Raw genomic sequence first — 17804 nt, 5'->3', positions numbered from 1 at the left:
TTGCATATGTGAGTTATGTGGGTATAAACAAATACAGCAGTTAACTCCCTAACTGGCTTGCTTTCTTGAGACTATAGCCAGAGCATGCCTTGTACTATCAAGTATGAAAGAGCAATGTAATTGAATGAAAAAGAAAGCTGAAGGACAATCCAAGAATAATATAAACAGAAGTTATTTTAAAACATTGGAGGGAGTGCTTTATGCAAAAGAGAAACTGGATTTATTGTTTCATTCCCTCTTCTTTCCCTTCACCCCTTTCAAGAGAAGCAAAGCCACAAGTGAGTGGCTGTATGTGTCTGATGGCTTATATAAACATAGAAGAAGCCTTCAGATGGCTAAAATAAACATGCGCGTGTTACTGAAGGATATGTTTACACAAACCATTTGCTCAGCCTCTGAAATAATGAATAAATGAAGATTTCACTGAAATAATTGGAAGGATTTTTGTGTCTCTGCTGATGCCATAATTGAATGGCACCAAAGAGACTTTTATCAGCTCTTTTCCATGTTACATGTGTTAGCAGCTCCTTTCTGTGAGTTGAATACTTCATTCTGTAGTTACTTTACACATGTTTTGGTAAGAAATTGTCGTTTATTACTGCAATTCTAGGGAGTTGCTTGATTTCCCAGGAGAAATTTGGCAGCCAGTAAAGATTATTTGGATCTGGTTGGTCAGGAGAGGGGAGGGGGGCAAAAAGAGGGGGTAGAAGCATTCACTTCATACATAGAATCCTAGAATCCTATTTGCATAACACTGTCCTCAACCATTTACCACTTCCCTTGCTTTGCCCATAAGATGGTCTTTGCAAAATATATGTCCTCAGTGATATAAGAACAAAAATAATCTTCAGTATTGGGTTGCAAACCATATGTTTGTGTGTAATGTATGTGTGTGTGTGTATGCACGTACACGTGTGGATCACACATGTGTGGATACACGCATTCATGTGTGTGCACACACACCTACACATGTGGCACATGTATGATGAGGAAACACAGCGAGTTTCCTGGTGTTTCCTGTCCGCAGGTAGTATTAAGAGTTAACTCTTATTTCAACATTACACTTAGACCATCCCTACAAATTCACTAGGTTAGCATTTCCTGCTTTCAGTTTGTTATCTTGACACATAACTACGGCACAACAGCTGGGTTGTTCCTGGAGTTCCTGGGGGGAGCTTTATTCTCAGAGTGCTGAATTTCCTTTTCAGCTGTCAGCTCTAAAGTGTGTTCAAAATGTTCAACTTTTTACACACCATTCTGGGCCCCTAGCACCACTCTGGGACTATGATAGAAGTGCTGATCAGGTAGATGCATGGAAGGATCTTTGGTTCAAGGAGGAGGATTGCAAAAGCCAAAAATGCACATGCTCACCGTTTGGTACTGGAGCTGCTAGCTAGTGTTGTTCTTCGTATTTGAATATTCATTTTAAAAGAATCACTCCATTCTCATCAAAAATTATTTGCACCTGTTATGGAATAAAAAATGTTACCGTCCTTAAACACTCCCTGGATCCAGTGTTCACACACACACACACACACACACACAGTATCAGTGATCTGGCTGTTGGAAAATACATTGGGGTTCGCAGTAGTTTTGCCTAACTTTCTCCGTTTATAAAGAAAGATTTGCACAACACAACATTTCCTTTTTATCTAGGAAACTCTTCAGAACACTTCCTAAGAAATTAATTGTATTCCAGCCAGACTTGCATGCTGCCATCCCACAGGAAATGGGTCAGCAATCCATTAAGATGCCATTAGATAATCTAATTTGGAACTTAATCTCTAAATTAACCATGCTCCATACTTGAAGCATACTTGAGAGAAAGAAAAAAGTTTACGTTTGAATCGATAGAGGAGCCGAAGCGTGAAGAAGGCTGTTTGTTTTTTCTGTAGCTGTGGTCACGTCTCAAGCCGTCTGGTAACCAGGAGAAACCAGACATGATGTAATTCCAGATTGAACTTGAACTTCAGGGACTTAGGAGAGGGGAACAATGGACCATAGGAATCAATAATGTCCATTTTCCACATGATTATGTTTGGAGCTTTAAGTTAACCTTTATGGGAGAAGCAGCGGGATCTGCAGTGTGACCAAAATGAGATGATCCAGAGACAAGATGTTAGAGGAAAGAAAACAACTTTTTCCGTGATATTTTCTGAGCAGCACTGCGGATTCCAGCAGGATTAGAAAAGTTCCCGCTCTGCAGTAAACCGGTGGCCTGTTCAGAGCACTCTTTGTTCGCTTAGGTAGGACAAACTTAATCTTATGTTTCCTGTCAGATGATTTTTGGCTGCACTACGGGAGAGGGCGGAGCGTGATTCAGAAAATTCCCAAACGTAAACCTTGCCGCTTAACCCTTTGCAACGAAAGAAGGACATTTGAACACCTCCTTTATTTGAAGATGTTTTAGGGAAAGTGCCAGATTTACATATGCATTACTTCCGTCAGGAGTCAGCTCCTCCCGCAGCCAACACCCCTTTTAGGAGCTGACCTTTTGGTTTTCGTGTTTGCGAGTGCTGTTAGTAGGTATATCGTGAATTTTTTTAGTCATATTTACTTAGATAACAAAGCATATGAATGAGTAAATATACTACTAAACATACGAGAAAAGAAAAGGCAAAAAAGCCTGTTTAAGTCCCAGAAATCGAAGACCGCAAATTTGGAAGATTTGGGAATTTGCAGAAAGTGACAGTGACTCCCTCCTTTCTTAATTTCTGTTTTACATGAAGGAAGATTGTCGTTGTTGTTGTTGTTGTTTTGTTTTTGCACGTGTGATTCTCTCTGCACATATATTAGCAGGCATAATATAAAAAATGTGTTCAGTTCCTTAATCGGTTGTGGTTTTATGATTCAGAATTCGGATCCAAAGAAATTCTGTTATTTAGAGGTGAAATTACACAAGTCACACTGATTTTTGCTTTTACATGAAAATCCCTTGGGAAAGAACAGGCTTTTGCTCTTGTGTAAAACTTAACATTTCTTTTTAATTTAGTATGCCTTGGGTGATTTTCTCTAGTGAAAGGCACTATTTGGGAGCATTATTTTTGCAGAGAATTTTGTCTGCTGTTGGAGACTCACATATGCTAATCAGGGGAGCAGGCGCACTGGTAACAATAGCATTGAAAGGAACCCAGGGATAGAGAGGAATACAGACCAGAGAAAGGATGGAAATCCACATGTCGGGTTCTCTGCTGTGGTAAGGTCTGTGGGAGGAGCTCAAATAACCACTGGGAGCCTGATCATGCTAGATTTTTTAATTGGCTGAAACCTCCCACAGCCACATAAAACGTTACGGATGTGTTGCATGCGTGTACTGTGATTTATTTACAATTAGCCACCTTTGTGGGAATTCTCTATCTTTCGTTTTCAGTTCTAAGACATGAAAAATCTCAAACGTAATTTTTTAAAAAAATCAACTTAATTCGGCCTATTTAGGGGACCTGTATTTTCCTTATGTCTGAAGTACACATTTTAAGGAAATAAGTTTTTACTATTTTTAAGGATATAGGTTGCCTTGTTGAAGGGTCTTCTAGGATTTTGTAAAAGCTTTTTGCTAAAAGAGTCTAGTAATTATAACGACCACATTTCATATTTAGCTGCAGTAAATGTGCCCTGCTTATTTAGTCACCCTGTGCTCTTCATTAGATAAACTATTTCACTGGCATAAGCCATTATTTTACTTAGAAAATGCTGATACCCACGCATGGCAAAGTCAGCATTCAATCCAGCGTGCTCCAATAACAAAACACATCTGAAACAATTGAATATAAATTAATGAGCTTTGATGGCCTACCGTTTTGATATGTTATTTCCAAAATCGTTGGTCCCCAAAGAGTAGCCATAAAGAAGGCTATTTACCTACTTAGTTAAGAAACAAATCCGTTTCTTTTTCATTACTATGAAGTGGTATTGCTTGCAGTTAGAATAATTCCATGAGCCACCTGCAGTTTATGATATTTGGTGTTTCCCAGAGAGCCCACAAGAGTACTTTGCAGTTCAGGTAAGAGCCGGCCAGGGAGCTTTCTGATACAGATTATTACAAATAGTAATAATCATTAGAAATCATCTTGCATGCAAATAGGATCATTCGGATAGCAATAATGATCCTTAAAAACGGGAGAAATAAATCGAAGGAACCCAAGACCTGTGTAAAGCACTTTGTATATTTTACTTCTAGTTTAGCCTCATCTGAGGTGGAACTCGACAAGCGGATTAGACATCGAGCCACATCTGCACATACAGGAACAACGGCAAATATTGTATTCAGCTGAAAAGCATCTGGCATTGGATAAATCAAATACAGTGATTTCTGTTAAAATTTGGACTCAAGAGCCATCCTTCCCTGGGAGTTTCAGTGTTCTAAATGATACGGACCTTAATTCATAGAATCTCTTATATAATTTAGGGATAATATAAGTTCTTGCCCAGTTGATAAAAGTAAAGTTTGCTTCACAAAAGAGGGAAATGAGGTAAAGTGTAATGGGTAAGAATGCAGACCCCAGAACCACACTGCTGGAGTTCAAATCCTGGCTTCTGTAACTTAACAGCAGCATGACTCGGGCAAGGCACATAACTTCCTAGCTCCGGTGCCCTCATCGGTCAAATCAGAATTCAACTGGTACTTTTCTCATCGATTGATTGTGAGGATTGAAAATTCATAGAACAGTGCCTGGCAAAAAATGCACACCACGTAAGTGCTAGCAACTAGTGTATTTACTAAGTACCATTTTTTGGTCCTAATACCTTAATGAGTTTATAAATACATTCTTACTATGTAATAACATATAATAATTCTTATATGTATACATATAGGTTCTTAAAGCTTCTTAATGTATACCTATGTATACCTTATGTATACATATATATATACATATATATGTATACCTTATGTATACATATAGGTTCTTAAAGGTTCTTAAATACTACCCATATATTCCTCCAACTGGTGTGACCTAGCATGTTTTCCTAAGACACCATCCATAGCATTTGTATCGTGTTGAAGTGAGCAGCCAATCCAAACGCATTCCTGCACAACTCGGGATAGCAAGGCTTTTCTAACTTAAGGAATACTTCCTTAACCGGCCCGTGATTGGTCTTTCCAGGCAGATTTTAGCCGTTGCTAGGGGAAATTGCTGTGCATTTTGGGAGAGAGATCCCAGTACAGATGTGTTACTTATCGTAGCGATGAAATTAGGAATGTTTAGCTACAGAAGTAAAAATCTTTTCTTTTTGGAGGTACCTAAAACAGGTGCAGAGGAATTAAAGGCAAATCCTCCTTTTAAATTAAGGTAGTTATTTTATTTACTTTCTGTGCTTTTTGCACCATTGCTTATTTTTATTTCTATCTATAAGGAATGTAGCTCCTAGGAGAGTTGAGGTATTCCTGAATATATAAAATCCTTTGTGCTTCATTCTTGTATTTTTTATGCTTGTTGAAAAAGAAGCATACTCACTATCTTTGAAGTAAGTGTAGCAGTCTTAGGATTAAATCAGTGTGTGAACTCTGAATGGGCAATGTTATTATTCCCCTAAAAAGTATTAGTGTGCTGGATATTTTCACATTTTATAACATGCTTGCCAAATGGGTTACCCAACTCACTATCAGACAAACACAGGCTAGTAATAAATGAAGTTTGCCATTCTGATAGCTCTTATTTCAAGCCATAGTTGAAGTGAAGCCTTTGACTTTGTTTGGTTCCTTACTCAACTTATTACTCCATATATGTTTACTTGGCACTCCATGGTTCTTGGGTGGTTACTGAGGTAAAAGCCAAGGGCCCAATTCTTTTTGGCCGAGAAGACACAGTTTGCATAATTTTACACAGCACAACCATCCAATGTTGATTTGCCCAGAGCAGTTTTCTCTCTTTCTTTCATTAAATGGCATAGAGTCTATTTACTACTTGTACATACAAAGACCGACTCCTTTATCCAATTTATCCAAGGATATGAAATATACAAATAGTGTATCATTTTTAAAAGGAAGAAATGGGTATCTTCTTACCCCCATAATCCTCACCATAAGGTCACTGTAATACAACTTCAACTGGATTTGTTTTCAGAGGATATATATTGAGTTTCAGAGTTGCTTGATCACCCAGACCAAGCATATATTCTGTGCACAAGTCCGCTGCACCATTTCTTAGGTTGTGATCCAGCTGTGTGGGGCATGGGAAATTCACTGTCTCCTGAAGCAAATGTTGTCTCAAGGAAACTCTGTTCAAAAGTTCTGTCTAATGTAGGGTCAATGTCTGACCTCCCAGGGCAACAGTATAATATAGTGAAATGGCCATGGGAACCAGAACTGATTCACATCCGAGGTCTAGGTGAGTAACTCAGGGCAAGTTAAACCTCAATTTTCTCATCTGTGAAATGGGACAATGGCAATTTCAAGAGTTCACTGAAAAAATTAAGTGAGATAGTGGATGTAGAATACCCAGAATGGCATCTTACTCATAGTAGGGCCTCATCATGGTTGTCTTCTGAAAGTTTCTCCCTTTATGCTAATTCTTTCCACCTGAACTATACATTTCTTTCCAACTCAACTGTTGTATCTTCCCTGTCTCCCTTCAGCTGTTCCTCAGATGACATGATTTGGTGAGTTTCTTCATCAAAGAAATGTCACAGAGTTTGTTTCTCTTGAAGAGTGATGCCTAGAAGCAACACAGCGCTTCAGAAGTAGTCTGATCAGGATAAAATGGGCTATCACCTTCCATTAATGCATCTCAAGGTCTAAATAACTTGTTTCTTTGCTTCTTCCCTTTTTGAGGCAGGCACGTCATGCATTTGGTGAGAATAATGTGAACATACTATCCATGACATCAGACATTTTTTAGAATTTTGATCTAACTTATATATACCTGTTTTGTGTATAATGAAATACCTCATTATATACATAGAGTAGAAGTCATTAGGGTGAGTTTTCCTTTGTGTTAAGGTACAGAGTATCTTTTTTGCTTTTTTTGTGCCTGCTTTTTTACTTTTTTTCTTTTATTTTTTTAATTTAATTTTATTTTTTAATTTACATCCAGGTTAGTTAGCATAGCGCAACGATGACTTCAGGAGTAGATTCCTTAATGCCCCTTACCCATTAACCCATCCCCCCTCCCACAGCCCTCCAGTAACCCTCTGTTTATTCTCCGTATTTAAGAGTCTCTTATGTTTTGTCCCCCTCCTTGTTTTTATATTATTTTTGCTTCCCTTCCCTTAGGTTCATCTGTTTTGTATCTTAAAGTCCTCATATGAGTGAAGTCATATGATATTTGCCTTTCTCTGACTAATTTCGCTTAGCATAATACCCTTTAGTTCCATCTACATAGTTGCAAATGGCAAAATTTCCTTCTTTTTGATTGCCGAGTAGTACTCCGTTGTGTGTGTGTGTGTGTGTGTGTACCACATCTTCTTAATCCATTCATCAGTCGATGGACATTTGATGTGCCTGGTTTTTTAAAGTACTTTATATTCTTTTCCATTTTTAATGGTATGGCCTTTATATATTTTCTAAAGATGTGTTTTCAGCTTTTAGTTACGCTTATCTTCTGTTTGCCTGAAGAAAAGGTGATTCGGCAATGGAAAATGGAATGAAAACAAAGTCTATGCGTGTTTGAAGATCTATTGGCTGAAGTAGCTTAATTTGACCTTGAATATTTTGAGGTCTTTCAATTATGTTCGCACATCTCTTAATACATAGAGGCACAGATTATTGGATTAGACATAAGATAATTCTCACTCCACTATGGATTAAAACTATTAAGCACTTTACATATAATGAGCTTATATATGGAGATACCTATGAGTATGTGTGTTTATTTTATCCATACTGGTGACCATTAGCATGGATTTATACAAGAGGGAGTTAGATATGTAAACAGCACTATTACATTTTACCTGAAAAACTATGCAATTTGAGGCATTCTCTTTTTGAGCTGAGATGATCCAGATTATCTTGTTTGATTAAGCTTTTTTTTACATTGTTATCATAATCTTTGAATTTGTCTTAACAGACTTTTTTCCCAATAGGACTACCAAAAAGCTCTAAGAAATGTCTGTGCCTTGTAGTTTTGAACCTCACCTATAAATTGGCAATAGGAGACTTGTAAAACTCATATATGAGGTCTGCATAGTGTTAATGTTTGAGATTTATTTTCCCCCAAAGGTTCATAAACAGTATTGACAAATATATTGCACGCTGCAATTTTGACATGGTCATAATGTAGGATGGGAGGTTTGAAAGATTGAAGTAAACATCTAAATTGAATTTGTTAGATATTCTGCAGCTAGAGTCCTGTTAGTCACTAACATCAGTTTGTTTTTATTGAGCGTTTTCCAAAGAATAATCCGTGTCTGTTTTTAGAACCTCATAAGAAAGCTCTTGCAAAATAAACCCTGAATTCTTGTCCTTCCTGCCATTAGTGAGACCCAGTTCTCTATGTAAGGAGTCACATCTATTTTCAGTCATTAAAATATACTTTGTATTTCTAAAGAATGCAATCTCTCAATCTCTAAATGACTTTCTAGAGCCCATTTAACTTGGACTCAATTTTGCGAAGTGATCTGCTTGTTGACATTGTCTTTTACTGTCAAGGATTTTATCGATTTCAGTTAAGTCTTTTTGTTTTTCGTACACGCTTCCCATGTTGGGTTCAAACTAATGGATATATGTTTTTGTAATTTATTTTATTTGCTAAGAAATAATTAGCATCAGCGATAGCCAGACTCTACAAGGATTAATAAGACAAAGTTATTTTCCTTATGGAGCTTACCTTTCAGTCAATAAGATTATCACAGATACAGGTAATTATGGTATGAAGTAATAAATGCTATAATTTTACTGTGTAACAAAGTGCAGTGAAAGTACAGTTGAGGGGAAAATAGCTTTCATGATGTATCATATAACATTCTCTCCCAATCAATCTTGCAAAACACAGAAATGGAAGATGTGTGTGGGAAGAGAGAAATATGTGAAAATAATTAAGTCTCTTGGAAAAGGTTTCGATAACAAGTATTCTCATTCTTTCAAATTATGACTTTCCATCAGATCATGAGGACATATCTTTTTAGTTTGAATTATTCCTCCTTTGAATTCTTATTTGATGATTTCCCCAAGAGTTAATTTTTGTTAATACTAAACGTCTCTAATTTTAAGTTTAGAGATGCCTATTCTCTTTTTGTAGGGGGCCAAATCACAATGTATTCATGCAAGTATGTGATGATTACAAGCCACGCTTTTAAAAAATACATAGTTGGGTGTGATTTGGAACACTTGGGTGATTTGTGTATCCCAAAACTTTATTGATCATCTACCATGTGCTGGTATTATATCAAATGGAGAGCAGAAAGAGGAGAAGGACTTGGCTATGATAAAGCCCATCATCTAATTATAAAATCTCTTGGGCATAAAAGGTCATTGTGAGATGTTTTCCGTTGAAATATCAAATCCAAAATATGCACCTCCACATGTACCAATAAGACACGTTGTGTATAGAGGTATCACCAGAGTGAAAGAAGTTATACGTATCAGGTTCTTTTTTTTAATCCAAGCATTTGTGTGTGTGTGCGCGCGTGTGTGACAAAATTGTTCCTTCAAGTTAACATCCCATAGAGGTTTTTGTTCCTTTGGTATTCGAATGTGAAAAAATGAGGGTTGAGAGCTGCAATAATCGTATCCATCTCGCCTCATGGTTTCAAAAGTAAAGGCTATTGAATTAAGTTTAGGGGAGCCTGGGTGGCTCAGTTAGTTGTGCGTCTGACTTCGGCTCAGGTCATGATCTCGCAGTTTGTGAGCTCGAGTCCCACGTTGGGCTCTGTGCTGACAGCTCGGAGCCTGGAGCCTGCTTCGGATTCTGTGTCTCCCTCTCTCCCTGCCCCTCCCTTGCTCGCATTCTGTCTCTTTCTCTCTCAAAAATAAAGAAACATTACAAAAATATTCAATTTAATTGAAAACCTCAAAACAAAGTCTCCAGGTCAGACCCTGACAAAACAGGGTATGCAACCCTCAGTTTGATGTTTTCTCGGTTATTTATGCAGCTGTGAATTAGCTGCCATTCATTCTGAGATGAGTGTTGAAACAAACGTTTGTCTGATTAGGTATACCCCCCCCCAAATGTACAGTGCGTGGTGTTGTTTTGTGATAAGTAGATCTCAGGTTTTATCTTCCTCTATATGATACTCATTTGATGAAAGATTATGTCAGTGGTAATTCGAGAGCTCTTCTTCAAGCTTCTTTAACTAGCCTGAAATCCAACATAGACGAAATGAGAGCTGGTTGGAGGGGGACGAGGACCTCATCTGCTGGCTACCCCCAGCGCCCCTCCTGCCCACCCCTTCCAGCTCGTCAGACTCAGAGCCACTTGGATGTGGTAATCTTCCTTACTGATGGTGGGGACATTGAGCGCCCAGGCCTCTGGTGCCAGCATTTCAAATGACATATTACGTCCTGGCTTCCTTAAAAAACTAGATTTTTTCTTATTGTAAGGAAAAAGAAATACCTTTCATTGCAACTTTCAATGATGTTCAGTCGGTAAGCAGGTAAAAAACTGAAAATTGAATTGCTTGTGAACTGAAAGTAAAGCAGGATCAGAGCAAAGTTGGCAAACCCTGTGGGGTCACCACTGTGGATTTGCAGCTTTCTTTCTCTTTCTCTTTTTCTTTCTTTCTTTTTTTTTTTCATCGAAGTAGATCAGCTATTTTAGGAATATACTCCAAGTTCAAGAATCGTGTGTTAAGCCCGACTTGAGCTTGTTCTGCCTCACAATTAGTCTTACCGTTGGGTTGCACCTGGCTGGCTCAGTCGTTGGTGCGTACGAGTCTTGATCTCGGGGTTGTGGGTTCGAGCCCCATGTTGGGTGTAGAGATTATGTAAAAAAATAGAATAAAATCTTAAAAGATATTAGTGTAACCTTCCATGAAAGAAATAGACCATGCAGGGTATATACCTATAATATTTACAATTTGGCACACTTATCTCATATTAAACTGTAATATGGAAAAAAGTTATAGTAGTAATTTGATGCCTGTGGAATTTATATTTCTAATATTGCTGTAGATTTTAACGTTGTGTTTTCTCTTTTTCTCTTCCCTCCCTCCTGCTCCTCTCCTGTCAACAGTCCTGGTACCTGGGCTAGCTTGGTTCCTTTCCAAGTATCAAATAGGACACCCATCCTACCGGCAAATGTCCAAAATTACGGTTTGAACATAATCGGAGAACCTTTCCTTCAAGCAGAAACGAGCAACTGAGGGAAAATGAAATACACCAGTAGTTTAAAAAATCAAAAAAAAAAAAAAAAAGGAAAAGAGGAAGACTGGACAAAACTTAAACACAACAAACAAAAAGGGAGAAAGGAAAGAAACTGAAGAAAGAAGATAATAGACCAGCAATTACGGCACTTACAATCACTAATTCCCTTAAGGTTGAAACTGTAATGACATAAAAAAAAAAAAAGGGTCGATGATATTTCACTGATGGTAGATCACAGCCCCTGCAACGTAGCCTTTGTTACATGAAGTCCGCTGGGAAATAGATGTTCTGTCTCTATGACAATATATTTTAACTGACTTTCTAGATGCCTTAATATGTGCATGATAAGCTAGTTTTATTGGTTTAGTATTCTTGTTGTTTACGCATGGAATCACTGTTCCTGGTTGTCTCACCGACAAAGGCTAGGAGGCGACATCAGAGGTGCTGGGTGACGGAGCCATGAGCCAGCCATTTTATAAGCACTCTGATTTCTAAAAGTTAAAAAAATATATATATAAAATCTCTGTAGCCTTTAGTTATCAGTACAGATTTATTAAATTTTGGCCCTTAACCCAGCCTTTTCCAGTGTGTAACCCAGTTTGAAACCTGAAAAAAAAAAGAAAAAAAAAAAGAAAAAAGAAAGAAAAGAAAAAAAAAGAAAAAAAGAAAAAAGGAAAAAAAAAACAGTTTGAACACAAAGGCTCTATGGAAGAAATGCCTCGATGTAGGTGAAGTGTTATCTCTGCATGCAACAGTAAAAATTAATATAATATTTTCCCCACAAAACACTTAACAGAGGCAAGTGCAATTTATAAATTTATATCTAAAGGGGAATCATGATTATAAGTCCTTCAGCCCTTGGACTCTAAATTGAGGGGATTAAAAAGAATTTAAAATAATTTTGAACGAATTTATTTTCCCCTCAGTTGTTGAGGGCATTAAAAAGGCATTAAATCAAGACAAATCATGTGCTTGAGAAAAAAAAAATTAATGAAAACACAGCACTTATGTTGGTTTAGCTGCAGCCTCCTTGGAGGTAGAATTTATTTATTTAAAATTACTGGTTGCATCAAGAACCCATAGGGTGTACGTACAAAAGGTTCTATAAAATCTTCATTATAGAGACAAAGAGGCAGGCAAATCCATGCCACAAGGGTAAAGCTTACAGTTTACAAACTGGGAACGCCAGGGTGTAGGATATAAAAACGCACTCTTGAGAAAACAAATATAATCAGGGTGCTGAAAACTTGCATGGTGCTTTCAGACATTAGCCTTGTTCAACAAATTTCTTGTATTGACAGATCTGTAGTGTGCATGGGCAGACACATTTTGCCTCTATGTCTCTGAAAATTTTAATTAAAAATACTCTTTCCAGTAATCCTAATTTGCACGAAGATATAATGTCCACATTACGTGCCTTGCCTTGAAATCTAAAAACAAAAAAAAAACAAAAAACACAAAAAAAAACAAAAAAGTGACATCACTACACTTGTTTTGCTGCATTTATTATCATTTTAAATCTTTACCATTTTTATGACAAAATATTTTGTACTCCAGACGAAGAAAAATGTGTGACATCATGGATTTTTTAGACAGTTATACCTTTATCTCACATTTATAAAGCATATCATGGCTGTGTATAGTTGCCGCTTAAAAATTGTAATCGACCAGCAATATTTTCAGTATTTTGGTGTTTTTTCTATTAACCTTTCATGTTTTTCATCTTCCAATTAATATTGGGGGGGGAGGGGTTTCAAATTTATACGAATTATGCAATACCAAGTTTTGCCTATGTACGTAGTGCTTTTAGCTGTATTGGTTATTCTAGGTAAGTACGCAGATTGAAAAAAAAAAATAATGTATGCTTTTTTTTTTTGTTTGTTTGTTTGTTTTAATTGACCAAAGTGGGTACTGCTATTTTTGCAGTGTGATGAGGTCCTTTGTGTACTGAGAGATGGACAGGGGATTTTTTTTAATATACATATATATATATTCTGGGGTGGGTGGGAGGATTTTTAACACTTTACAGTGTAGCTGTGAAGCAGTACACCCCGAGACGGGCCTGGGCTGCAAAGCAACTGTTCTGTCTACTGTGACAAACTTCAACTTACACAGATTCCCCCTTCTCTAACTTCCCACCTGGGGTGCAAGCTGAACTCATTTCTGGTTTTCCTAACAACAGAAATAGTGAGAACAAGCGAACACAACAAATTCCTCCTGGAGGCAGACTTGGCTTAAAACAAACTGTCTTACCTTCTTCTTCTTCTTCTTCTTCTTCTTCTTCTTTTTTTTTTTTTTTTTTTTTTCTTGGTGGTGGTGGTGGTCTTGCGTGGAAGTTCTGGATCCACAGCGGAGAGTGAGCCTGCCTCCTATGTGGCAAAACTATCTGCCGAAACATCCACGTAGTGGAGGTTTCACACTTTGGGAGTTGAACACACGAGTGTATTTTCTCCTACACAACACATCGTCCCGGCCGGAGGGAGTGTTCCTGTATTTTTTCTCCACTGCTCCTCTTCCCCATTTATTCGTCTCATTCATGATTTACCTGTGACTCACTACTTCGAAAGGACGGCAGTGCACTTGGATCTTTTTTTTTTTTTTTTTTTTTAATACATCCAGAAGATTGAACGGAGGGTAGCTGTATTAAATGTATTTGGACTTATAGATTAAAATCAAAGTTCAATTTTTAAGGAACAAAAAAAAAAAACCCCATAATAAATCTTGTTAAGTTGTCATTTTTACCGGCCCTTTTAAACAGAGAACCGGAGCAGAAGGGAAATGCAGAATTTTCAGAAATTAATGTTCCTGTGGATGAATTAAGCCCATTAGAGGCTGATGGGATTTTTTTAAGGGATGGGGCCTCAAATATATATTTGATTTCATTTCCCCTGAGGGCGAGTGGGTGAATGGAGGCCGGTTTTACTTTTGCTCTTACACCCCTCCCCCCAACCCCCAGTCCCATTGAGGGAATCCATTACTAAAAGGAAAATCTTTCAGAATTAGTGACACATGGTGGGCCGTCTTGAGGAGCCCCCTGACCCCCTTCCCCCAGGCCATGGCCTAATAAAATAAACTGTCCATTGTTCTCACAGCATATGATTTAATAATGAATACTTTAGAACAATGCTTATGGGCCTAGAATTGTATTTGATTAGCCCATTCAGTCTGATAGCCCAAATGCTGAATAGCACAGCAGGATCCTAGCCACGCAAGTTGGAAAGTTAAGTCCGATCATTTCTGCAGATACTTGCCCTGGTACAAAACGGCTTATCTCAGCCAGGCTCTTCAAGTATCTTTGACCTAGTAGGTGAACAAATCGACCTCACGGGACACGCAGTATTTCTGAAGGGCAGACTCGCTCTCTTTTTGGCCAGAGAATGAGCAGTTCTAGCTAAAGAAGTTACACACTGTGGGTATTCCTGCCTGCCTCTTGAGTACAAAGGCCTAGTTCAAGTGTTGCTTTTTTTTTTTTTTTAAATCCATTTTTTTTTTCTCCTTTCCTTTTGTGAAAAAACTATTAAAAATACTACTATCTGTATAAAATCTCAAATCCATTTTTCGGCCTCCTCCTCATTTACCAGGAAGTATATTCTGACGAAGGGCCCCGCGTTTGCAGGTCTTGCACACCCCCCCCCTTACCCAGAACTGCAGAGCTTCAGGACGGTGAAGGTCACCCAAGGGCATCAGTAGGGGCTGGCGTCTGCTGCCCCCCCCCCCTCCCCCGGGGTTTGTTCCACGGGGCGCTGTTGGGCTTTTTTGTTGTGTGGCTTTGCTGCCCCACCACAGCGCCTCTGAAGTGTTTCCTCTGGAGTGACATGAACGTTGGAGGCTTGTCTAAGGGAAAAACAGTAAATAAAAGGCAGTGAAGGAGACTGTACATAAAGACATGGCAAAAATCTTAATTATAGCAATATAGTTATGGGGTGATGTTCGGGTGGGCAGCTCCATTAAAAAAAAAAATATGTGAATGAGTCTGTGAAGCTGCAAAGTAGCAAGAAGAACGAAAGATCTTCTTAACGAACCGCCTACCTTGTAGACAGTAATTTGTACACTGTATAGTTTTGTTAAGAATTTTTTTTTTAAATTAAAATTCCCATGTTTGTAAAGCTAACTTTTTAACAATTATAATGGAACTATATGTTGTTTCCATTTTTAAAGTAAACAAGAATATTCCTTGTGTAGAGACTGGACTTGAGTTAAAACTCTCCAGTCTCTTAAGTTATGTATTAAAAAAAAAAAAATCTGTCCATGTTAGGAGTTATTTCGCAGATTCCTGGGCTTGAAAAGCACAGGATACTAATCCTTTAAAAAAAAAAGTGTAAATGGAGAAAAGTTATATTTTATGAAGGTTATTTTGTTGTATTTAGTATTGGAAAAGTTGGTTTTCGGAGCATTTCAGAATGTCGGAAGCACCACTGTCTTTTTCTTAGTCTATACGGCCTTTAGCAAAAGTTTTTGTGATTGTTACGCGATGGTATTTAAGGTTAAGTTTCACAGAGCATTCGGGATAGGCAGAAAATGAAAACAGTGCTGTGTCTCACATAAACGTGTCCTCAGGGAGCAGAATCTTGGATTTGTGACTGGTAGCTTCATAAGGACTCAACAAAAAGAGATTGCACAGAGACATCTTCAGCGGTGTGAAATCGGGACGTGTTCGTTACCTAGATTCAAAATCTACGTACTGTGTTGAAATGATGAAGGCTGCAGAAAGTGATCTCATATTCAGTGTACGGTATTCATTTTTAACGAAACAACTCTGCAATATTGCTGGCAGATAGGCCCCAAGCATGACATTCAATAGGGTTTACATGTTCCTGTCAAGGTCTTTTGTTAACATTAACCAGCTGCATGCTTCCTGGACTTTAAAAAATTGGGTTTCTATAGAAAGCAATTGTTTTTGTTTTTTCATGTGCAGGCTATTCAAGTTCAATAGTAAGAGCTCAAAATTGAATGTTTTACTCCATGCTGAAGGCGCTGGAAAGCTGCCTTCTTCATATTTTGCACTTTCTGGTAGTTCCCCTGTTTTTTCTGATTCCTTCAAAAATTGTGTGGGTGGGGTGGAGCCCTGCAGTTGGGGGGTAGCATGGACCACTGATTTTGCCCTTTGACCCTGCACAATGACCTTTGCATCAGCCAAACTCATTGCCATGACAACTCTTTGTACTGTGTCCGTGCCACAGATCTGTTGGTTACGTTGTTCATAGTAAAGGGGACAAGTTGGAGACGGTCAATTTTTACATTTTTTTTTTTTTGTCGTTGCAATTTTTTCTTCAACGGTTGTAAGTAGTTGTGTTCTTTTTTTTTTTTTTAAATAATAAAAGGGTTCACTAGTTAATACTCTTTAGGAATATCTGTGTGTTGCAATTCAAATGTACGTTGAGATTGTGAAGTGCTTTAGTACCACAAGCCTACCTGCACGTTGGACTCAGCCTCTGAGGACTTCTGTCCCAGGACACAGCACCGCTAACAAAAGGTGGCCGACATTCACGAAAAGCAGCGTAAGCTAGCGGCACTAAAGCCCGTCTTGTATTACTGTATTTTTGACAGACTGGTTTCGAAAACTGCGCTACAGGGACTGATGTGGCAAATATATCTCTTTATGCAGAAGGAAGTCTTTTTTTTTTTTTTTTTTAAAGAAGTATGGCTTATGATGCATTCTTCACGGAGGGCATTGAAGTTGCATGGACTGATAAAAGTTGATGCAAAACGAGAAAGAAACAAAAAAAAAAAAAAAAACCAGCAAAATGTTTACCAAAAAAACTCAAACAAATGAGCAGTGCCTGTTCAATTTCACAGTCTCTGTTGAGTTCAGTTGTAAATATGTTTCAAATGACATTTTCTTGGGAAAAAAAAAAAAAGAATCTCTACAGCATTGTAGAATGTGAGGGGTAGCTCCGTCCCAGGCATAGGCTTTCTCGAAGCTGCATTAGATTATGTCTTCATCAAGCTGTTAATTTGTGCTTATATCATATAGAACTCTTAGCATCCTGGGAAAAGGTGCCCCCACCTCAATGATATTTCTCTGAGAACAACTTTTGTAGGACTGTGTGTTTCTTTAGATACATTTAGTACAACTGTAGGTGACAAGTAGTCAGTTATTGCTTGCTAGCGACACACCAGGGTTGATCCATTTTAAAACTTTTGGCATGACGTCCTCGCGGGCCATGCGTACGGAACCTTGTGTTTTCATTAAGTTTTCTCAAAAAAAGGAGGCACATGCACAATCTCCGTGTTACGAACCGTTAGCGGTAGGATGTATTCTATGACAGTTACTTAATTTCTGGCGTTCAGACCTCTGGGATCAGCCCCAGACTGGGCCAGAATGTTAGCGAAGGTTTTATTGTGCCCGGTTGGAGGATGATGTTCTTTGGGTACTTTTTGTGGGTTGCAAATGAACTCAGTCGCCACAAGTTTTAAACTGGTGTAAATCAAGCTTGACTTAATGTGATTGTTACTGTTATACCCAGCCTATACTGCTAGCACCTGCTCATACTGCAGTCAATTACTGGAAGCGGATATATTTCCTATGCAAAAACTGTTTAAACAATAAAATGAGCTATGCTACAGA

General features: G+C 38.1%; 1 protein-coding gene across 5 annotated transcripts in view; it reads left to right on the top strand.

Moving 5' to 3' along the window:
• NFIB (nuclear factor I B) overlaps positions 1 to 17804 on the top strand; it is a 239284-nt gene extending 221480 nt beyond the window's left edge. For 3 of the 5 annotated variants that reach the window (XM_007098545.3, XM_042963388.1, XM_042963390.1), the window contains one exon: positions 11106 to 17804. In XM_007098545.3, coding sequence (XP_007098607.2) covers positions 11106 to 11235 — 130 coding nt within the window. In that variant the 3' untranslated portion in view covers positions 11236 to 17804. The remainder of the gene's footprint in view (positions 1 to 11105) is intronic. The other 2 variants (XM_042963389.1, XM_042963391.1) reach the window with 1 other exon arrangement.

The sequence above is a fragment of the Panthera tigris genome, chromosome D4, assembly GCF_018350195.1.
Source record: "Panthera tigris isolate Pti1 chromosome D4, P.tigris_Pti1_mat1.1, whole genome shotgun sequence".
NCBI classification, from domain to species: domain Eukaryota; kingdom Metazoa; phylum Chordata; class Mammalia; order Carnivora; family Felidae; genus Panthera; species Panthera tigris.
This window is presented reverse-complemented; position numbering and strand designations above follow the sequence as displayed.